Below are 24,748 nucleotides of genomic sequence, written 5' to 3'. Positions count from 1 at the left end.
ATGCCCTGAATTAGAGTATAGAGTTCACTAAAATCCCCTGCAATTTTAACATTTATCAATAGAGGGGTCTGCAACAATATTTATAGGTCTCAAATATATTTATATTTCTTATTTAAATAGTAAACATAACCCAAGATATTAGGTAAATCTGATATCTGTTCAAACCGTCCCTTTAAGCCTTCTTTATCTTCTGGCTAACGAATTATACTTGCAGACCTATTATAAAAAAATGTATCGAGTCTTTTTAAGATGTTTCTAACACTGTTTTATGTTATTTTGAATCTGTATGAAGTTTCATGGAATGATACACTCCAATGTCCAACAAACCAGAGGGATACTAATAGATGTTTATCTGGTGACAATACAAGTCTTCCACTCCCTATAATTATGTTATAATTTTAATTAAACCATTACAATATTAAGTAATGAAATTAATTCAATATCATGATACTGATTAACAATTAAACTATCATAATTCATTATACTCATTCGGAAATTTTGTGCCGTACTTAAAACATTTTCTATTACTTCCATTTCATCATCAGAGGAGGATTATGAGCTTGATATATATCTGAATTTAATAAATTAAGTAACATGCCCATTACGACCGCCATTTTTTAATTTTATTTTAAGTTAGACTTTTCGTGATCTAGTCCCGAACTGTCCAGGAAATTTTGCTGACGTAAGAGCTCAGTCCTGAACCGTTCTTTGAGCTGTCCCGGACTGGCGAATAGTGTTCCCCTATTATGTAAAGGGTGCCTTTTAGTTTCTTTGTTATCACAAAAGAACCAAAGAAGTTTAGAGTACTTTGAGGTTTTGCTTCTCGTAAACGGCAATGGTACACTCTCAGTCTGACTCCTGCTAGAAAAAGCGGCTTGCTCTAAAGACACTTTGCTAGCTTCAGATTTCAATTTTTCTCGATATATATCGAAGTGGGTCTATTGCTATGGATGGATTGTCGTTAAGTGTTGTGTGTTTGTTTGTTTGGTGTGGAAAGCAACGACATGGCAGATGGCGCTGCGAAAATTATTTGCAGTTTTGGCGAAACCGGGATTCGAACTCACAAACGGCCACTCAAAAACTCCAAATAATGCCGCCATTACGCTCTCGGCCACTGGAAGCTTACCATAATTTGTTCGGAACTTCTACTGTATTCTCGTCAGTTTTAGCGACGCGGGGGGAGTTGGCTAGTTAAGTTGTCGAAATTCTCGTCCCTTTTTCCGCCTTATTTTACGTATATTTTCGGAGTTTAAGGTCAAGTGAACCTCAAACTTCGCGTCGGGGGGTGGGTGGTGGGTGGTGGGCACACTCGCTTAAGATGCCTCGCTCGAAAGTGAGTACTCGAATAAACGAGCTCGAAAATTTTAAATGTTCGGGTGGTGAGCAGTGGTAGGTGGGCACACTCGCTTAAGATGCCTCGCTTGAAAGTGAGTACTCGAATAAACGAGCTCGAAAATTTTAAATGTTCGGGTGGTGAGCAGTGGTAGGTGGGCACACTCGCTTAAGATGCCTCGCTCGAAAGTGTGTACTCGAATAAACGAGCTTGAAAATTTTAAATGTTCGGATGGTGAGCAGTGGTAGGTGGGCACACTCGCTTAAGATGCCTCGCTCGAAAGTGAGTACTCGAATAAACGAGCTCGAAAATTTTAAATGCCCTCTTCCCCATATGTACTTATAAATGCTCTAAAAGCCCCACAATGAGATACTTATTTTCTTTAAATAAATCAACAAGAGACATTAAAAAACTTCATCACTCGTTACACCACACAAAAGGTTCAAAGACAAACTACGAGTTCAATCCACACCTGACGAACTTCCTTTTGGTAATAAGCAATAATGGAACCATAAAGAAACAATAATAAATTGAAGTCACTATCGGGAGAAGGTATTATATTTTTAAGAACACGCATACGCTTAAACAGTTAAAGCATTGAAGACTATATTTCCCTTCACACACTTACGTACCACCATTATTTATTATTGGACACCCATACTCATCCAAAAACTAGGGGCATTCGGGCATATGTAGTTTTATATCTATGAATGTAAATTTTTATTACGATAATCTTTGCCGTATACCATTCGCAAAACTTAGGTTTATTAACTTACAAGTTCACGTAAAGACTACCCGTTTATAGCTCTACCACAAATAGATCGAAATTTAAAATATAGCTTTTTGTCAAATTACCTTGCAAGTTAAGTCAAAACCAATATGCATTAATCAAGAATGAACTTATGTACTTAGAATATGGGAGACCAAAAAAATCCAAAGCAGTCGGACTTAAGCTTAATTACATTCAAGTGTATCTTTTTTTGAATTTGTGCAATAATAGGAATTTTGGTGTTTGAACCATACCCAAATGTTTGATATAAATTTCCTAAAATAAACATATTTGAATCCCAGTTTAAGAATTTCTTAAAATCATTTTTCCACTAATTTCAATAATTTTAAAAAAATTATGTTTGTCGTGTTTTGCTTACCTATTTCACCTTTGATACTTTACGTCTATCTAACGATAGGAAATCAAATGACCTCAACAGCTTATGAATTGGTTTGCCCACCCGTGTATCCTGAGGCTGGGCGGTGGCCACTCTTTAACATAGGATGGTAAATAGTATATCTAACTATAGGAAATCACATGGGCTCAACAGTTTTTATATTAGTTTGCCCACCCGGGTCTCCTGATGGTGAGCGGCATCCACCCTTTCACTTAGGGTGGCAATTTATATATCCAACGATAAGAAATCACAAAGCCTCAAAAGCTTTGTATTAGTTTGCCTACCTGTGTCTACTAAGGGTGTATGGCTTTGCCCACTCGAATACACTGATGTGGAACTAATATTACGGCCTGGGCCGACTTGTTTAATTTGACTTCCACGAGACTTCAGAGAATTTTTTTTATAACAGGTCAAATTCCACTTAACCTTTCGCTTAAAAACTTTAAGTTTTCAACTGTTACATTTCCACCCAGGAAATTTAGAAGTTCTTGGCTGTTAACGTCTTCTTGATCTGCATATTTCGTCAATAAAGAAGATTTATTCTCGTAAGTACCAAAGTAAATAGGGGGAGAAAGTCTATCACTGCTTCCAGGTTTTACCTTCCACCATGCTTGACACCCTTTTTAAAGCGCTAGTGATCACGTGATATTTCTAACCAATAAGGATAGCACATTACGCGCGAAGTAGTGCATTTGTGGTATTCCGGTCCGCGCTCAAGATGAAAATTTTTAATTTTATTCCCTGGCAACAATGTCACCGCCTCGTGATTTCAAATAGTCTGTCAAATGCTGACCATTATTTCCTTCGATAACGGTTGATTTTAATTAATAATTACTATATCAATTGTAAAATAAACAAAAAGAGCTCGTAGCTATAGCTATTATTTCGGTTAAACTTGCAAATTGTTAGGCCTTAACATCGTAGATTTACCAATTAGTCCCGATCTCTGCTCTTAGATGGCGCCACGCTCTCCACGATTTAAGTGAGCGTTATTCTAGTCACGGTTTATTTCTTTTCAAAAGTCGCGTTATTATTTTTAAAATGTCGCATTTTAGTTTCTATCATATATCTACTTTATTTAGGAACTAAATTAACCAAATTATCGAAAGCAAAAGTTTAATATTCACGTATTTTATAGAGAACTATTTTTCATCGTGGCGGAGTACAACAGATACCTTTGTGTCCCTGTAAAGAGGCGAGGGGGAAGTCATTTCCGAAGCCCAAAAATTTTACCCCTCAAATAAGACGTCGTGCGGCTGCACCCCAGTGCCAGACTTTCTCCCCCTATTTACTATTGGTAAGTATAATTTGCTGGATTTTACACAAGGTTTTCTCTGGCATCCTTTTTACAAAACACACAGCTATCACGTTTAGGCGCCCGTGACATCTTAAAAATAAATTGGAAACCCCAGAAAACGAACGTTTCCTTAGCTGACCGAGTTTCTCGACGTCAACAAACGCTATCGATCTGCCCATCCACATGACCCTAAATAATTGCGCTGAAATTTGGTTTTTCATTCGTGTAACAGTTAGGTGTTATAACCAGAGACCTTTCCTTATTCGCCCGCTTATCTGTCTCCCGTTCTATGCGAGCCCGCTAATTACGTATGGTTTCGTATTACCTTTCTAACTTTATGGCTCTGGAAACTTTTTATTTTGTTTAAGTATACCCCTTGAAACTACAATTTTAAAAAAATAATACTTTTTGACGTAATAAGCTTTCATTTAAACATTGGCCTTTTTCAGTGAATTTTCCCTACAACGATTCTTTAAATTCCTGGATTTTAATGGGTTTTGGATAACGTGGGGCTGATGACGAAAAAATAAAAATTTGGTAATGCAAAACATTACTAACTTATTTTTTTATTTTAGGTATTTTCGCCGTATTTCAACGCATTTAAGAGGTTTTGGCGGGGAAAATAGGTTAGGTTAGGTTAGGTTATTTATATTATTAAGTTAGTTGGATTTATATCGGGTTGACGATACTTGATGCGTCAGGCTTGGTGCTGTCCTCTAGGTTGCGTTATAGATGGCCCATATCTTTTTTTAGTATGGGGTTGGGGAGGCGCCGTGCGCCCCCAGCGCTCGAGCGAAGTGAGTGCGCGGCGCCGTCAGGCGCCAATACTTCGAATAAATTCGACGTTGTTTAAGTCAACATCACACAGAAGACATATAATATGACATAGTATGGTTTAAAAAAGCCTAAACAGCGTTGAAATGCGGGGAAAATTCCCAACCCTTAAAAGTTAGTACTGTTTTGCATTTCAGCCCTTTTCTTTTTCCTCATCAGTCCTTCGTTATCCAAAAAGTATTAAAATCTTGGAATTTAAAGAATCGTCCTCGTCTTCAGTCCTACCTCATCCAATACGTAGTCAAATCTCGAAATATGTCGTATTTTCCGTTGTAAAAATTGCTGGCAAGTAACAATTTTACATTGATCATATCTTTTTAAATAATAAATTGCGGTTAAAACTTTTTGCATTACTGTAATCCTTGACAAATAACAAACCAAAAAAAACACACAAAAAAGTACCTATTGTTAAGAAATCCCCACTTGAATACTCAGTGCAATGCTCAAAAACATAGGGAACAAACGCTTAACTTTGAATTTCCGTAACTCCACGAATAATTGTTTCCGACAAATAAATTTTGCACCATTGAATCCCTAGCATCTTAACCTTTTTTTTTAAAATAAAATAAAAAAATTTGGCTCACGGACCTATAATTAAAAACTCCCGACTAATCATTGAATGAAAACTTTTTTTCCCCGGAAAAATACGGAAAATTTTCAGGAAAAAAGGCCTCGGTCACAGGGGCCTAGGAACCGGGAGAGGCAGGGGGGGCAATGCGCCTCCCTAGAATTTTGCTAGGATGGGCAACTAATGTTATTGCCCCCTCCAACCTTTGGTCAGTTGAAATCTTCAAAAGGCTCAAATTATCATTTTAAAAGCATATACAGTTTAAAGAACCTCAACTGTGTTTAACGGCCGTATTCTGCATGACCCCGCAAGTAAGAAGGGAAACGCCTACTTGCTTCGGCCCTACCATTCGACGAGAGCTCACTGATTTCCCTCTTCTTCCCCTCTTGCTTGGCCAATTGAAGGGCTGCAGCGACGTCACTAGTGTGACGTGACTCTTGATGACCCATGTGCCGGAAATAACGTTAAAACGCCCTCTACTCCAAAATTAAGCGTACAGTGTCATCTAGTGTTATTTTAGGGAAGAAAATTTGCAATGCCATCTATTTTTCATTTTTTATTCCAAACTTTTGTAATGCCATCTTCTTACAAACCAAAAAGTAATAGCCCTAAAACAATGCCATCTATTTTAAATTTCATTAACTTTAGAACAACATCTTTTAGAATAATAACAATAATTAAAAATAGCCTTCCATGGTAATCTTGTTTGAAATTAAAACAGAATAAAAATATAATTATTTTTGACAATATTTTTATTACATATTCAGCTTTAGTGTACAATTTATTGAATAAAATTTACATAAATTTACAGCCAACTTTGAGCACTTAGTTGCGCGGGGAAAACGGAAGAAGAGCTTCGTGAAGTTACCAACAAGTGACGAAAATTCTTTAGTTCGTTTACTTTATGGAATTATATTCTAGCAAGAATTATGAACCTGTAGGCCATATAAAATTATGCACCTATAAGCCATATCAAAATAGGAACCTGTAGGAGTAACGAACTAGTGATTGTATTATCAGTAGTTACTAAGCGGCTGGAGCTCTTTTCCAACAGCCAAATGTAGGCGGTGGTGATAATTACACCTTTTATGTTGCTATAATTGGCTGTATTCAAATAGGGATGGCTCTTAAATCAACTTATGGAAATAACTGCTCACCCATTCGCCATCCCTACAGGTTTTTTTCTCCCAATCACAAAAATAAATAGTTTTTTAGTATTGTTTGGAAAATGTGTAGAAATTTGTGAAATAAATATTTGACTCAGTTCGGTTTTGTGAGATATTTTCGTAAGCATTAAGCAATTGTTTAAAAATGGGTGATGAAGACCCTTCTTATACTGTGGAGGAAGTGGAAGCCTCTATTCCCCATCTTAAGGAACCCAAATGTGAAGAGCTTCAGCGGCATAAAAGCAGTGCTCATAACTATAGGCAGAATAATCGATGGGAAACAGTTGCACTCGTGGTTAATCTGCTTTGCTAGACCACAAAATTTCGTCATCTGATTTTACAAAATTGGAACAACCTAAAAACTGATGCAAGAAATAACAATACTGGTGGCAGATAATATCCAGACATACTTAAAAATGAACCACTTAAGAGAAAACACTTGTACATATTATTGCATAATTGTCGTATGGAGGAGTACCTGGTAGTATTTACATCTGAATAGGGGCTTTCTGTGAAAAATCTGCAATATATAAAGAGTGGTAATGATGCGATGAGATAATTGTTAATTGTTACATTCAGCCTTTTCAGTCTGACTGCATCCAGAGAGAGTGAGACATTCGGAAGATTAATGAAGCTTCTGGAGTAGGGAAAAAAATTTAAGTAAAAAGCAATTGTGATAAAATAAATATTACCTTTAAGTAATGAATTAACTGAGTTTAGTGCTCTTGATTGAAAAATATTCTTGCCAATTGTAACAGGACGGGCGAAATTTTTCAAAGTTCGAAAAATTATGCAAGAGACAGCAGGATAAAATTATATTCCATCGACACATCGGCCCTAACAGTAAATAAAAAACATTACGGTAAATATCATTCGTATTGACGTATTTTTAAGCCCCAGCCCTTGTGGGTTAGGACACTAAGCCAACGTGCAAAGATATCACCCAAATATACATGCGAATGTGTATTATTTATGTGCGCAGAGTTCATTCGGTAGTACGCATCTGCAAATAAAATATTTGTATTTCCAAATTAATAATGTAATCATAATTTACAAAGAGTATTGTACCATTGGCTCTTCAATTTTATAATTTTGTACCGGTAAGCCGCATGTGTTGATGAGCGTTACTGAACGTAGCCCAGTTTCGTGGTTACTAGAAAAAAAACATGTTGAAAAGATCCTTAACTGTAAAAAAAACGCCAATTAAAACCTTATGTTCAACGATTGTAACATACATATTAAATACCTGCTTCTCCAATGATGCGCTTAGCTCAACATTCTCAATTCCATGCTACCTTCGTTAAAAATTTCTACTTCTTCCGCTAAGCCTATCGCTTCAACTCCCAAGACAGCAGCAATAACTCCCATTGCAGTTTCGGCAAAATTCACTTTACAAATGATATTAAAAATGTCGGAAAATTTTAACCGGAAGTTTGGAATTCAAAACAAGTAATACGTCACACTAAAGCAGCCCTTCAATTGGCCAAGCAAGAGGGGGAAGAAGAGGGAAATCAGTGAGCTCTCGTCGAATGGTAGGGCCGAAGCAAGATAGGCGTTTCCCTTCTTACTTGCGGGGTCATGCAGAATACGGCCGTAAATTTCAGTCTTTTCCCGCCAATTTGCATAGTAGTAACTAGTACACATGAATTCGGAGAAGCTACACTCCATTAAAAATTAAAAACCATTCTCCAGACCCCTTTTCGTTTATCTTTGCCCCCTCCAACTTCTAGAACGTTCCTACGCCCCTGCTCGGTCATTTTCCGGAAAATTTTCCGACTAACAACAATGAATGTTATATAAGACGCGGAACACTTACAGGAATTTCAAAACGCATCACGGTAGATTCTGTTTCCAAATTAGATGTGGTTTACGTTTTCCACGTTGCTTTTCCAATTTTTTTCCCTTTATAGTTGGATCGTCTTTAAGTTTAAACCTAAAGTTTTTAACCTTGACCTAAAATAAGTGTTCACAGTTATGAATTATTACGTATGATACCAACATACGAATGATTATTAATTGGGTGCAACATACGTATCCTGATCCAGGTGTGACGCCCAAGTGTGGATAGTTCCTGACAAGTTTTCTCGCAACCACAACCCACGAAATTGGATACCTAAATTTTGAAAAATGTTTAATATTTTTACATTGTCACGTATTATGTTATATAAAGATTTCAACAAGTCGATTAGGACCATAATAAAGCTACACCTCTCAATTGAAAAAAGTAGTATACTGCGTTTTACGTTTAATTCTTATTTAGACATTTAATTGTCATTTAAAGAACACGCAATCTGTACAATTATCAGTGAAACACAGTAGATTTCTTAAGAAATAACTTACAAGGAGCATACGTGCATTAGTTCATTTGACAAAATCACGAGGATTTATTTATCCGTAAACTCTCTTTGCTGCTCAGATAAAATATGATATTTTTCAGTATTTGTCGCAGTCCCGGGAAGCTTTGGAAGCTCATATTCATAGCAGAATGTAGTTTTGCAATTTGCGGGAATTATTCTGTTTGAAAGAAAATATAAATTAGAATTTGAGCTTCTCAGTCACTGGAATGACTAATTAATATGAATTAACTAGTATTAACACGTTCTTTTCAACTTACAAAGATTCAGATCCAGTGTTATCAACACTAATATCTCTAGTGTTTACCTCTCCGAGGGTACTTTGTACCCTGGAGGGGTTATACAATCACCGTGTCTGTGGGTGGGTGTGTGTGAGGGTGTGTGTGTCCTGCGAACGCGTACGCATTTTCGGGCCAAAGTGTAATCACTGCGTACGCTTTGTGTTGAAATCACCGCGTTCGCAGTTGCTAGGGCTCTTTGCGTTCGCAGTTGCTAGGAATTAGGGAGCGAAGTCTAACGGATGGCAAAACCACCGTTTGACGGTGAGCGTTAACGGATTACAATGCGGTTGGGTTTGATGGTTTTACGCTCACCGTCGCGACAGTGTGGATGCAGTTTGATTGGATATTACGTTATTTTAATGTTTATGTGTAGGGTGTGAATGTTAAGTTTGTGTTATGACGGTTGTGGGTGTTGAGTGTGTTGTGTTAGTGTTGGTTGTGTTATGTTTGTGTGTACGTGCATTTTCTCTCCAACTTTTTCTTGTTGACTTTTGGGACGGACCGAATGCTGAGTGCTTGACAACCTCTCAACTTCCAATGGCAGGGTTTCCACCAATTGTTCACGGTATTCGTCTTAGTGTCTATTAGCGATTAATTGGCGCCGGCCGGGAATCGAACCTGGGTCTGCTGCGTGGAGAGATTTACTCTAACACCTCAGCCACCGACGCTTGTTAGGCTTCGGTGTTTTTCAAAAACAGCTAAGCGATAGTCCTTTACGCTGTTATAAAGTTATTGACGTCAATTTTTTTCCTACAACATTTTACACTTTTGTGAATTATATTTTACGTATGCAATTTTAAAGGTCAAATCTTGTTTTAGCGCAGTCAGCCGAGATAAGAGGGTTAAAGGGTAGACCCTGTGGGTGGTCCACTTTGTTAGTTTTTTGTTATTTAAATACGGGTTTTATTATCGACCTATATATAGTTGTGTTAATGCAAAGTCGATAATTTAACGTTTATTGCTTTAAGAGCTATCGGTTAGTAAAGTGGCTCTCTGTGCTCGGTTGATGGTAAGGTTTTTGCTTCTTGTAAATATATTTGGTGTGGATATTTGGATATCTACGATTTCTAACGTAGTCATTATATGATATTGGAAATTGGATGGTATTGGTCTTTTTCATGCGGTACGTGTCACAACGTCAACTGGAAGTCTACGTGTGTTGAAATAAAATGAGCGTTAGAGATGCGGCAAGTATTTCGTAAGCGAGAAAAATACAAATACCATCTGTAGATATTTATTTCATTAAAATTTGCTTCGTATTATATTCAACTGATAAACATGTACTGTAAAAAGGGTTAAATTCAATTGTGCATTGTTTTAGTAAGTCTAACTCGTTGTTGTAACTACTTAATTTATAATATTCTGAATAAATCAAACTCGTCTCAATTATTTAAATTAAAATTAAAATTTTATACCGGGCAGGGATTGAACCGAGAATACGTTTTACGTAAATAACTCTGAATTGCGGAGATCTCTTTGAGGGTCTTCTCGAGAAATTAATACCACTAGGGACCATTCTTCCGAAGAGAGGTATATTTTGACTTGCCAACTTGTTTCATAATAAATTTCATTCTGAGAGGTAATGCAGGAATAATTATCGGGTGAAATTGAAAACATTTCTTCTAATTTCAGTCCGAATCCGTTCGCCGTTTTTTTGCTGGTTCGCCCTGAAATATAAATATATTTTTAAATTTAAGAGAGGCATATTATTATTAGCATAGCATGCTTTATGAACGTATTAATTCGTCTTATAAAGGTTGAGGTAACGTTTGTTCCTAAAAAGTAAGGCCCTCCGAATTTTCGATTTACAATTCCCAAATTTACCGTTCAAATAGGACCTTAACGGTTAGAAATGGTCGAACTAAATAAGAAGTCAAATTCTATTTCAGAAATACGAACGTAGCGAATACTCGATTCTTTTACCCGAATAAAAAGGTGTCGAATCGAAAGAGCGTAAATGTTACAGTTACGTCTTCGGTTGATAACGGCCCCTTTACATAATTAAAAAAAATTGCGAGACTTCCCAAACTGAGGATTGAAAATTGAAAATGCCTAGACATCGCAGTCCAGTTCAAGCGCAGTTAAAACATTCCTCATAACAAGGAGGACACGCATTGGCGTAGGTTTTGCCGCTAGGTGCGATCCCTGGGTTTCACTCGTTTGGAACTAATTACACCCCTACGGAGATGTCACAATTTGGTTATACCTCAGAGAATAAGTAGTCTTTGGAGATAATTATTCGACATGAGTATTGACTTAAATAAAACCTTGTTGAGGTTAACGTTAATAGTTAGTGTAGGGAGCGGTTGGCTCGCGTGGCATGAAGGGCTTGCCACCACCCTTCTACGCATTGTAACCCGGCCACCTGTTTAAAGGGAATAAAAGTCGCTCGATGACTTAGGCCTTAGTTGGTGCCTTGGGTATTAGCCTATTTGATTATTATTATTATTTTCCGTAGCTCACAGATTAGTCGAGACACGGGTTCGGTGGTTCGATTGGTTTCCGAACGAATCTTGGGAAATCATTCTATTCCATTCGGCAATCGAAACTCACTTCCCGTTCAATTTTCGATTTGATTCCTTTTATTTCATTCATCGTATTGGACTGTATTGAATTGATTAATATTCCATACAGATTTCTTACTAAATTCGATTCAATATATGATTTTCTCGAACGATGCCGAATCGGTAGGGTAGTATACTGTAAAGGGTACGTGCTTTTTTCATTTTTGTACCAATGTCCCTATTAACCCTTTCAGAATTTCACATTCGGAAATCGTCAATAAAGCAGCGTTGCCTACCCGGCGGTGGAAAAGCGCTTTCTTCCTACTGATCACGGGTATAAGCATGGTCGGGCGATGGTATGGGCCCCCTTTTTTGTTTTATGCTGCGTTTTCTTCCTAAAATTAGTAATAGGTAGCCTTAGTGTTAAAGACTGCGCCCCTTCTTTTCAAGATAATTATTGTTATTATTTTACATTTGTAACCTCGTAAATTAATATAATAATTCGCATATCCATCGACATAGAGTAACCCACTCGCATAGAGTGGAAGGCCCTAACATAAATCCTAACGGTACAATTAGTTTCCGAGGCGTGAATACATATAGTCCGAAAAGCAATGGTGATGTTTTTACATATTTAAAAATAAACTTACTTTTTTATAGATATTGTACTTTACCTTTAGGCCAACTTGTTTATTTCACGCCTCGAAAACAAGACGTTGCGTATGAAAAGTGTTAACATATTTCGCTGATAAACGTCCACTCTATGTGAGTGGTTTACTCTATTCCCATGGATATGTGAGTTTTTATATTAATTTACGAGGTTACAAATGTAAAATAATAACAATAATTATGACATAAATCATAAGAGCGTAAACGCTTCCGCTTTACTTCTGGGCAAGGATTACGCTTTTAAAACAAGACTAAAGCTTACGGTATCCAGAAACGTATGATTGTTAGAACAGTTTATTCTATTAATTTTTTCCAATGGCGTTTCTACCCCCAGAAGTGAGGCAAGAAGCACAAAGTTTGGTCCAAGGTAACGCCCAAAACCTTATCGGTTTTGAAATTTAGGATTATCTCGTTGTTGAGAGAGAAAATTGGAATCCGATTCATCACCTTTGTTTTAGCAAAGGTGATTGCAATGGTCTTCTTTGCGCAAAACGTCAACTAATAGATTGTGCTTCAACTATGGAGAGTATCCAAAACTTCATTACCGAGAAACTCAAGGCCACGTCTCGAAGAACTCGAGACCATTGCCTGTAGGTCATCTGCAAAAGCCTGAATAGCACTCGCCACCGGGTAAACCCGACTAAGAGCGCCGTCCATCACTAAATTAAAGAGTAGAGGTCCACTACAAGATCCCTGTGGACACCCGTTGGTGAGGGATTTGCTGAAAACACTACCGCCTACATCAATGGATGCTACCCTATGGCCGAGAAAATTCTTGTATAAATAGTACAAGTTTATCGGATAAGCTACGTGTTGAAGTCTCAGAAGAACCCCTGGAACCAAGACATTGTCAGAGGCCCCCTCTATGTCAAGGGAGATAAGACTAGTGTGCAGATAACCCTCTTTATTATGCTGAACTTTCTCGACGATGGTGTATAAAGCATGCGTCGTAGAGCGGCCATGTTTGAACCCATCTATAATCGTCTTGACAAGAGTTTGTCAAGAGCTTTACCCACTACCGATAGGAGAGGAATCGGACGGTTTGCCCTAGCATATTCCGCCTATCTCTCTCTCTCCCCTCCTTATAAAATAATGCAATCTTTGCCACTTTCCAAATTTTTCGGAAGTGACCAAGAGTCAAACATTCATTATAGAGGCGCACGAAAACCAAGGGAGAGACTAAAAACATAATATTAAAAAATTCGATTGTAATGCCATCAAAACTCGGTGCTTTGTCCCTTTTAAAGGGATCAATGACATTAAGTTCTTCATCCGCATTAAAATCCACGTCGTCTCTCTCAACGTAACGAGCTTCGACAAACTCTCTGATTTCCTTGTGTACTTCCAGGTCATCTTCATGCCAGTCGTCTTTATAAAGATAATTTAGAATAGTTTTATATGTTTCAGCGAGTCTCTCTGTCAGCGGGCCATCCTCTTTTTCCACAACGGAGACAGCATTCTTACGTTTGACCCTGCCGGTTTTGAATTTATAAGGGAGAGAGTAAGGATCCTCCCTGGACCCAGAAGAGCAGAAATCCTGCCAAGAATCCAACTTGGAGGAGCTAATCAGACTCTTGTATTATCGCTGGAGAGACATGAAATCTTACTTGTAGCGCTCTCCCACCAAAGGATCCATAGTCACTTGCATACGTTTTCGCGCAGTTCGTACTAATTTTCGCTTATTACTAAGACCCTCGTTCCAACAGGGAGCAAATCGAATGGGTAGTGCCACGTCTCCTTTTGGGAAATTTCATATCTCATATAGGTCTACATTACGCCCAACTTTGAATCAAATCGGCAACAAACACCTTGATTACTCTCCTTGTTAGAGTCAGAAGAGACAAATCGATCTGATCGCGAAAAAGATATAAATCCAGATCCTTTAACTTGACGGTTATGCTGACGATGTCGCAGTGATAATTACTGGGAAGTTCCCAGGAACCATTTCGACTATGATGAGAAAAGCTCTCATCTCTGTGGAATGCTGGTGTAGGGATGTAGGCCTCACCGTCAATCCTGACAAGACGAGCCTGATTCCTTTCACTCGGAGGAAGGTGCATGACTTGTTCAATGATATTTCTTTCTTTCGGACCATCCTGGTCAAATCGACTGAGGTAAAATACCTCGGTGTTATTCTCGACAGTAGACTAACATGGAAGCCACATCTGGACCTCAGTATCAGGAAGGCAAAAATGTTATTCTGGAGAGTAAGGGGTACCATAAGCAAGTCTTGGGGTCTTAGCCCAAAGGTTGTGTATTGGATCTATACCATGATAATCAGACCTATGCTGACGTATGCAGCAGTGGTTTGGTGGCCGAGGGTAGTGCTTAAATCAGTTCAGGTTGAACTACGCACTGTGCAAAGTCTGGCCTGTGTCAGCATTACAGGAGCTATGAGAACGGCCCAAAGCGTTTCTCTGGAGGTGCTCCTGAATATTCTACCGCTTCATCTTTATATAGAGGAAGATGCAATTATGACTGCCCATCGGTTACTGCATAATCGTTGGTGGAGGCCTGCTAATTGGGAGTTCCGTCTCAATAAATTTTTTCGGCAATATTCTCGTGGGGTGGCGGAGTGGTTAGCACTTTAGCCTCGCAGCAAGAGGAGCCGGGTTCGATCCCAGCTTGTGGCACTGGGTGAAAACTCGGAACAACTCCTTCTGCGTTGAGTTTGCAAGTTCTCTCCCCACTGGTTTAAGGGGTTTTCCCCCGAGTTCTTCGGTTTCCCCTTCCATAAAAACTTGTCTAGGTTAACGGTAATAGTTAGTGTAGGGAGCTGTTGGCTCGATCTCGTGGCATGCAGGGCTTGCCACCACCCTCCTACGCATTGTAACCCGGCCACCTGATTTAAGGGCTTTAAAAGTCGCATGATGACTTAGGCCAAAGGTGGTGCCTTGGGTATTAGCCTAGCTGATTATTATTATTATTATTATTATTATTATTATCTTATTGATTGGTTCTGACAACATGGCCACAAAGATTCACTTTGAAAAGCAGTTTAGTGTTTACTTTCCAAGTCGTTTAGACTGGTCTGGCGACACAGTGTTTGGAACCAAGGGCGAAATTGTTTGGTTCACGGATGGCTCCAAGACTCACTCAGGGGTGGGTGCTGGAGTTTATTGTCAGACTAAGAAGTTTGGCTTCTCTGAGAGCCTTGGCGTTTTTGCTACTGTTTTTCAGGCTGAGATTTCAGCCATCTGCTTCTGTGTAGACTTCTGTCTTAAAAAGAAGTATCGAGGCAAGACTATTCAGATTTTCTCGGACAGTGAAACTGCCCTTAAGGCTCCTAATCAGTTTAGTATTACTTCTAAGCTCCTTCTTAGCTGTTTGGATCTCCTTTCGGAACTGGGCACCCATAATAGGGTTCAACTATATTGGGTGCCTTGTCATAAGGGGCATCATGGCAATGAGATGGCCGACACTCTGGCCAAGGAGGGTGCGGAGGCTAGGTTCTTAGGTGCTGAACCTGCTATTCCAATACCCAATGGCCTGGTTCGCAGCCATATGCAAGGCGCTATGACTGAGAGGCAGGTCAGGCTTTGGCTTGTGACGGAGGGTCAGAGGCAGGCCAAGGAGTTTGTTCCTGGGCCTTCTATGAATAGAGCAACTGACTTGCTTTCACTCTCTAAGAGTAGTATAAGGGTGGTTACATGCCTACTTTTAGTTCACTGCCAGCTTAATAGACATCTGTATCTGATTGGTATCAGTGAGAGTCCTTTGTGCAGGGCATGCCTTGCAGAGGAGGAAACTTCCTCTCATGTCCTTTGTGTCTGTGATTCTTACGCGGCTCAAAGGTTTGAGTACCTTGGTATGCATAGGTTGGAAACGAGCGATTTTTCCAACATCCCGGAGAAGCAAATCTTGCGCTTCGTTTCTAAGACTGGGCTTTTCCATGTTTAAATGGCTGGGGCTGCACAATGGACCCAACCACCCAACTTTTACTAATAATAAATAATACTCTATACAAAGGCCTATTTATTAAAAAAAATCATGTGTAGCGCCATGCGATTTCTTCCTTGGCGTTAAAATTTTAATACAGCGGTGTGTTGACGGAGTTTTTACCCGATCTGGTGGAAGAAAACGGTATTGAGCAGGGGTGGGCCAACGTTTTTACGAGAGTGGGGGCCAAAACCATATTATAAGCACATACCTTGATAAATAAATGAGCGCGGGCAGCGCCCTCACTGTGAAAAAAACGAAGGCAAGTCAGCCCCGCTGCCCCCGTGGTTGGCACGCCCCTGGTATTGAGCATTAGTAGGGTTTCATCTTAAGTGTAGATGATGTAATTTGGTGTAATAATATAAGACTTTTAAATTTTTTCTCGAATCTTGTAATTGTTAAGATTTCATAATTATTAAACCCTTTTTATAAAATAATAATTTAGTTATACACAATGTAAAATTTTGTTATTTTATTTTTTTTCCGAAATTTTGTGCTTTAAAGACTGAAAACGTACCGTCAAAAGTAAATGAACTGAAGTTATCGAAATAGCGCTCAGAATCAGACGGCGTTTTCCTTATGAAAATGATGAGAAAATCGAGTCAAATAAAAGCTAATTATCAAAACCACGTCTTTTGACGTTGTAAATTGCACTTGGGAATTGTTGGTATAGCTATTTCTATGTATAAAAAAAGGGTTTCATAAAAACAAAAACGTTTTTTTTCGGCCTCGGAACGCACAAAATTTCAAATTCGAGGTAAAAATGTAACTTCATAAGGAAAACGCCCCCAACATGGGGAATATAGCAGTCTGATAACTTCCGGTTCATTTACTTCTGGTACCGTACCATTCATTATTTAATTTTGAAAACGTTTAAATAACCATCGCTGCCAGTTCCCGAAAATCAAATTATCGTACGTTAGCAACGCAACGAGAATGGGCACTAAATTTAATTTTTTTACTGATTGTTAGCGCGTAGTTGGGTTGAGTGCTTTTTTATACGAAATACCTTGAGTTTAAATACCGTAAAAGCTTAAAAGTAAAGTTCAGCCTATTAAAAAATTAAGCTTGCATGAAACAAGAAATTAATGAAGTATTTGTTATTTTTGAATTAGGAACTGTGAACCAAAAATTTCACTTGTTTTAAATATCACTTTTAAAAATATAAATGGTTTTTAAACTAACTTACATAAAAATACTCAATTGCTTAAATATAAAATGTCACTTCGAAGACGTTAATAATAATCAGCTAGGCTAATACCCAAGGAACTACCTTTGGTCTAAGTCATTAAGCGACTTTTGAAGCCGTTGATTCAGGTGGCCGGGTTACAACGCGTAGGAGGGTGGAAGCAATCCCGCCATGACACACGATCGAGCCGAGTATTTACCCAGTACCACAAGCTGGGATCGAACCCGGCTCCTCTTGCTGCGAGGCGAAAGTGCTAACTACTCGGCCACCCCACCTTCTAGTGGAGTCTATTTGAAAATTATAGTACATCTTGGAGGAAATATCGAAAATAACGTACTATATAGTACGCAGTTAAAATTATAGTACGCCTCGAAAATTAGCGTGAGATTATCGACATGTACGATAATTATAGTACGTTTGGCAACGCTGTTAAAACAACACATCTCTCAAAGTATTAGTTTCAAATTTACAATTTTGGACCCTTAATATTATTTTTAAATTCAAGTTATTAGAAAGTTTTAGCAATTTATTAAACTCGCGTAAATATCTACGTCTCTCAACGAACTACTTGTCTAAAAAGCATAGCTGTACTTAATATTTCTACTTAAAATTAATATGGGCTTGTTTCGGGCTCAGTTTCAAAAATAAATATATGAGGAATCGGCTCGCACTCGCTTAAAACTAAGGAAAGAAAAGGGTCTCTTCTCAGACTCAGAATCATGTGCATTTCTAAGAAGCTCTCAGATCAGTCTCAAAATGTTTGGTTTCTTTCGAAAGTCTCGTCTCGGGCTCAACACTGCATTATGGCATCGTAATGACTCGTCTCGGACTCATTCTTAACTACAGAATTTTAATTAACAATTTAAAATTAATTCCAAATAGGACTCGTAGTAGGTGGCGCTCAACGACAAAACGCAATCGCTGAACTAGCTAAGACCATAAGTTAATAATGTCTCATCAGTAACTTATGCTAATACGAAGAGACCCACGTAGTTTCACCATATTTTCATTGTAATGAAGAATTTAATATCAAAAAATTAAACACTTGTATTTAGGGAGAGAAATGATAGCTCGTCTCTAAAACCAAAATACCAAAGTGGATTCGGACAAGTCTCATAAATTTAGTAAAACTAAACCTCGGACTAATCTCTCCACAATAAAATTCCTGCTCTCGGCTCGGCATTTAAAATAGACAACATATTTTTTCGGTCTAAGCTCGGGCTCAGTATTTAATACACATTTATTTAAGACTCGGCTCCAGCTCATGATTTATGTCAAAATTAGATTGTCTCCTCTCGGGCTCATAGTTTGTTTAGATATATTAGGAAGATACTATCTCAAGCTCACGTTTGGACTCAAATTTGAGATAAGCACGTGCAGCTATGCAAGGAAGATATTAGCTGGCCCGGACTTGCTATAGCCTATCTAATTTCTTTGTGTTTCGAAAGGTTATGCAAAAATTTGAAGGAGTTGTAGGGAGTGAGTTGAGAAGTATGCCAGTTTTTTTCGCATTTTCCTACGATGAGTTAAGAGCGCCAGAGAGAGAGCACCAAACCCAGCAGCAGGGACTTTAAATACTGCTTAAGTTTATTTTTTTACGCTGGTTACCTCGATTTGTTTACAAAGTCCTTTTTTACCTATCACACGACCCCAATCCTCAATGTTCGCATTTTCCTGCTGCTTGGTTTTGCGCTTGTTGCAGCCTACTTCCAGGGGCTAGTAGGCCACACTATGATGCTCTCTGGTGCTCTTTTAACTCATCGTAAGAAAATGGGGAAAAAACAGGCATACTTCTCAATTCATTCCCTACAACTCCTTAAAATTTTTGCATAACCTTTTGAAAAAACCTGTATAATGCCGACGAATTAAAAAGGTCAAATTATTATTTATGGAGGGATATTATTGTCATTTCAACTATATTATTCAAGTTAATTTTGAACAAAATGCTACCAAACTTCGTGGGAAATTTTCCCATCTGAATAATAGTAATAATGATAAGGATAAAGCTATAACGGTATAGCTTCCTTAACTTGAAATTCTGAGTTATCAGCTTGAGACATTTCTGATCGAATCACTTTTGTCCTTAAATTCCTTGTTTAATCGGAATTGTGTTTCACAACTCCAGCTATTGCCATTATCTAAGTGAATATTAAATAAGGTTGCACAGCAAAACCATCCGCAATATTGAAAAACAACAATCAGTGAGTCGTGCCAGAGATATTGAAATTTGATGACCTAGTTTTTAGAGATTGAAAGCGCTTACTAAAAAGCTTCAACAACCACACCCTGCTACGGCTTTCGTTCAACATTTTGGCCATGAGACATTTTATTTAAATTAAAAAATAACTTCGAAAACAAATTAAAACATACATCAGAAGAAAAATTAAATTGTAATGTTGAAATATGAAAAGGAACTAGAAATAAGGGTCTCGTTCCTATTCGTAGCTTATAGGTCGGGCATGACATTTAGACGCCCATGGTGTTAACATGACAATTTCGCCGGATCGTTTGGTGTTTTGCATTGGGATCTGTGACGTCGAATTAATGGCATGAAGAAAGTTTCAAAGCGGGGTTTCGTTATAATGTATGCCTACGGCGCTACGAGCCAGCTCCTCGATATTTGAGTGTACAACGAAGTGTAATATTGATTTCCTTAACAGCTTAAAGCGACTCGATGTTTTGGCTAAGAGCAGAGTGTACTGTTTAACTACAACAATGACATGAAAAATATAGTACTTTGACCTCAAAGTCTAATTTGCCTTGAGGTGACTACTCGTATAATTTATTTAACAGCAGCGGTAACAAAACCGGAGCAGTACGCGGTACGTGGATTTATTATCCTGTTATAATGGTTGTACTTTGAATGAGGTTAGCCTAACCACAAATTTAAAACTGATGTATTTTTGCCAAATCTAGGGCAATAATAATTTTAAGAAAAAAATTGAAACGATTAAACGGTATCAATATCATTATACACTTTTAAAATAAGAACAAAATTAATTTTTACGATGATAAAGAAATTTATCTCAATTATTAATTCATTTTGAGTTTCTTATAAAAGTAATTTTAAAGTGATTAATTGATCGAAATTCATGGTATTAAAGATAAAAATTAAACATTTTCAATTACTCAAATGGATTAATAAGAAATAAAATGTTATCAACCATGCAACGACTTACCAATGTCAAATATGAAAAAAGTGAGCTTAGAATATTACGTTTGATAAAAACGTTTGATAGACGTGAAGGTGGTGCCTAGGGTATTAGCCTAGCTGATTATAATAATAATTATTATTATTAGAGTTGAAGAAGCAATTGAAATGGTATCCATAGTTTGAGAGTTAAGTTAAGTTCTTTAAAATGCCAAACATTGCTAAAAGGCAAAAGCTGTCCCAAAAACCAAGCCACCTCGTCGAAAGGTAGTTTTTGTCAGCAGACTTCCAGGGGCGTAGGAACTTTCTAGAAGTTGGAGGGGCAAAGAGAAACGAAAAGGGATCTGCAGAATGGGTTTGCATTTTTAACGAAAAGTAGGTTCTCCGAATGCCTGTGTTCTTTTTACTAATATTTAAATTGACGGGAAAAGACTGAAATTTAAACACAGTTGAGGTTCTATAAGCTTAATAAGCTTTTAAAATGATAATTTGAGCCTTTTGAAGATTTAAACTGACCAAAAAGTTGGAGGGAACAATAACACTAGTTGCCTCTCCCAGCAAAATTCTAGGGAGGGGCGTTGCCCCCCCCTGCCCCCCCCCCGGTTCCTACGCGTCGGGAATTCAAGGAAGGCTTAAAACAGGAGAATAACTTAATCACGATGAATGCGTACGTCTTAAAACGGGCTTTTCTCCTTACTCCTCGTTCCATGTATTGGCAGACGAATCTGAACTCGATACACTATTGGATTTCAACACTTGGTTAAATAGGCAGTCAGTCGGCCAATTCATTAAGCCACTTCACAAGGATAGAAAACCTGAGTCTTGAGTCCATGGCTTCTACTCCGATAAAATCTACCACCATCATTAAAGAAATGGAAACTGAGAGGACAAAGACCGGCTTGTTAACAGCTTCTCCGATGCCCACGGTAGCCCTACCCTGCCCCATCTACTGCTCAGGAGGATTTATAAATTAAAACATTAGCCTTAGATTTTTTTTAATTCACGTGGTCTTCGTACAAAATAAAATACTTTATGCAATTATTCTATTCAACAGTTTTAAAACTGTACAAATGTTTCACTGAGACCTGGCTAGCTGAATTCCATTTCTCAGCTGACTGGATCCCTGATCATTACAATGCTATTCGATCAAATATATTGTATTTGCTTATTGGAGGCGAAGTTCTTATAACCTAATAAAACGACTTAACGATCATTCGTTCATCAGACTTAGAATTTCTCAGGGAATGCGCTTTGCACGGATAAAATTTTCAAACGACGCCACTCTTATCATTGGGAACCTGTATTTATCACCCAGACTTTGCCATCACGCAATCAAAAATAATAACGTTTTTAAACTCAATTTATTAGAATCACTCCCAAAAAGAAAAAAGAAAATTGTAGTCTTAATAGAGATAACGGCCCGTGTGCTTTTTTAGCCGAACTTTGGTACCGCGAATATTTTATCGCGAATCTATGACATGTGACTTGTTGTTATTTCGTTTTTAGTTTGTCGACCACTTGCCTAATCAGACCTGATGATGCCTCTGTAAGAAGCGAAACTAGTCGTTGTTCAACTTTTAATTTTATTAATTAAAAAGAATTGTAATTATAAAGTTGCTTCTTTACTTTCTTCTAATATAAAAAATAATATTGCTCTACTATCATCTAAATTCTCAATTACGGTAATAGTTAGTGTAGGGAGCTGTTGGCTCGCGTGGCATGAAGGGCTTGCCACCACCCTCCTACGCATTGTAACCCGGGTACCTGTTTAAAGGCATTATAAGTCGCTAGATGACTTAATTGGGCCTAAGGTGGTGCCTTGGGTATTAGCCTAGCTGATTATTATTATTATTATTATTATTATTATATCGAAGACGACCTAATATTCCAAGGTGAATTTCACGTCCCTCGAGTAGACTGTTCACTTCTATCTAATAGATAGGTTTAGTAGGATGCTCTAGACGTTGAAAGACAACGTCGGTAGTTACGTGATCATTTCTTTTCGGGTTTATTATTATTATTTAGTTGGAGCTTTTTAAAACTTGAAGACGACGCCATATTTGATAATAATCAGCTAGGCTAATACCCTAGGAAGCACCTTATGCCCATGCCATCGAGCGACATTTAATGCCTTTAAACAGTTGGCTAGGTTACATTGCGTAGGAGGGTGGTGGCCAGCCCTTCACGCCACGCGAGCCAACAGCTCCCTACACTTACTATTACCGTTAACCTCAACAGAGCGTCCTGCTTAACTTCTTTAATATCAACTACAATTCTAATGTTCGCCACAGGATGCAAGCGGTCATCGACGTCTGTTCGAAATGCAATTTTTCCCAACTAAATGACGTTCAAAACGAAAAAGGCCATATAAGCGTTTATCACTTTACATGTCGTGTTCAAGAGACAATGGACAAATTCATTCCTAAATCTACATGTCGAACGAGTCAACTACTCAGTAAAGCTGGTATGAGCTTTAGGATAAAAAATACTACAATCGAAAATTGAAACGTTTATGTCAGTCGTGAGATAGAGAAGCGTACGAATTATTGAAGGAAACCGTCAAATCATTGCTCTCGCGTGTCAAGAAACAGAATGCAGACCTGATTTACGAAAAATCATTAAAAAACCCTTAAACCTGTGAAACTTCGTCAATGACCGACTGAAAAACAAATCGCCTCCGATCACACTCACCGTAAACGCGAAAATAACGTCAGACCTGGTCGCTTTAGCTAAATAAATTTCAACTAACTTTCAAAATATTGCTTCGGACACTCTTCGTGATACAAGTATAGCTATCAGCTTACCAGTCATGAGGTCATGTTCGATCCACTCTCTTATATCCAATTGAACGAAGCTCAAATTCTTATCGCGATCAAAAGACTAAAGCTTACAAAATCAAAAGGCATAGATAACATCCCACTGTTCGTCTTCAAAGGCTGTGCCCATAGATAAAATAACTTCGTTTATAGATAGGAAACTTCATGTTGTAGAAGTGACGCCATAATTTTGGACGACATCTGGTGGCGGCACCCGAATAATATTATTTGGTGAAGTTCGCACTTCTTGAAGTACGTATTAGAACCTTGGTGTAACGCAATCCCAATTGCAAGGCTTAAGCGAGCTATATGTATTAAAAGTACTTTTTCTTGAACTGAGAGCAAATTTAAAAAATAGCACTAAAGAAATAGCATTCAGTAAAGATTTCAAGCTTGTTTTAAACGCTATTTTTGGTATATTTGAAGACATTTACCTTGCAAAATACGTTAATTCCCAAGACTCCGACCTCAAATTTATCAATATGTTATACGCTCATGAGAACACAGCCAACTGGGGCAGTCACTATATGTCAGGGCAATCTCGTGAGAGTCTGTTTGCCTCCTTGAAGTTTCCTATCTATACGAAGTTATTTTATCTATGGCTGTGCCAATATATTCGCACCCCTTCAATCCTTCACTCTACAGCCGCATTGTCGTTGCGGTGTCTCTAATTTTCAAAAATAGTGATTCTAAGAGCTACCGTCGTATATCCTGACTACTCTGTGATACTCAGTCATCTACAATTGACGTCATGCCAGCAGTCACGACTCGCGTTCAAGTGGACGTTATATCAAGTGATCTCTCAGAGGCTTTTGACAGAGTTTCTCACCCCTTTAGGCCCAACAAGACAGGGGGAAGCCATTACAAATTTGTATCTTTAATTTTAGTTATTAATTAAAAACCCATATTCATAAGACATTTTATATTCATAACGATCCATAGAAGACGTATTATACATCGAGGGTGCCCTAAACGGGACAACCTGTATACCAAAATTTAAAGACGGTAATGATTCAGGAGTCAAACTACATTTACCCCGTGAGTTTTATTGAGATTTATATACACAGGGTGTTCCAAGAAAGTCTGGCACAAATTTTCATACGTGATCTTTAGGTAACCAGAAGTGAAAAAGGTCCTAAGAAACGATTTCCTCAATTGAACCGTATCCGAGTAAATGGCCATCAAAAAGTGGCCTCCAAAACGTCGAAAAACGCGCAAATGTGCAGTTTCTAATATTCCTTGGACCCAATTGTTTAATTTCACTAAGCATTGGATTCTTATCTTTTTTGAAAAAAAAAAAACAAAACTAGTATCAAAAGTGCGTTATTAAAATGAAAGAAATAAGTTTTAACAATAACAATTTGTTTCTAAGTGACTAAGCCTATTAGAGAGAAGTGTTACCGTTTGGTTAATGAGATAATCAGTCTGATATCTCATTAACCAAACGGTAACAGCAAGATTCTCTCTGCTCTCGTTTCCCT

At 38.0% G+C, this 24,748-nt stretch overlaps 1 protein-coding gene and 1 long non-coding RNA gene across 2 annotated transcripts; one reads left to right on the top strand and one right to left on the bottom strand.

Moving 5' to 3' along the window:
- Positions 1 to 7,131: 7,131 nt before the first annotated feature.
- Positions 7,132 to 7,630, bottom strand: LOC149960230 (uncharacterized). The gene is made up of 3 exons (XR_016478407.1): positions 7,600 to 7,630; positions 7,433 to 7,517; positions 7,132 to 7,367 (listed from the first exon to the last, which is right to left on the bottom strand). It is a non-coding gene; the product is annotated as an uncharacterized LOC149960230 (long non-coding RNA).
- A 7,509-nt stretch (positions 7,631 to 15,139) lies between these two features.
- On the top strand, positions 15,140 to 22,956 carry LOC149960229 (uncharacterized). The gene is made up of 2 exons (XM_090167415.1): positions 15,140 to 15,861; positions 22,743 to 22,956. Exons 1-2 carry the CDS (start codon positions 15,140 to 15,142, stop codon positions 22,954 to 22,956), a joined length of 936 nt encoding a protein of 311 aa, XP_090023541.1.
- Positions 22,957 to 24,748: the final 1,792 nt, after the last annotated feature.

The sequence above is a fragment of the Leiobunum rupestre genome, chromosome 2 (genome assembly GCF_980474605.1).
Source record: "Leiobunum rupestre chromosome 2, qqLeiRupe1.1.hap1, whole genome shotgun sequence".
Classification (NCBI taxonomy): domain Eukaryota; kingdom Metazoa; phylum Arthropoda; class Arachnida; order Opiliones; family Sclerosomatidae; genus Leiobunum; species Leiobunum rupestre.
Note: the sequence above shows the minus strand (reverse complement) of the source record. Positions and strands in the feature narration are given on the sequence as shown.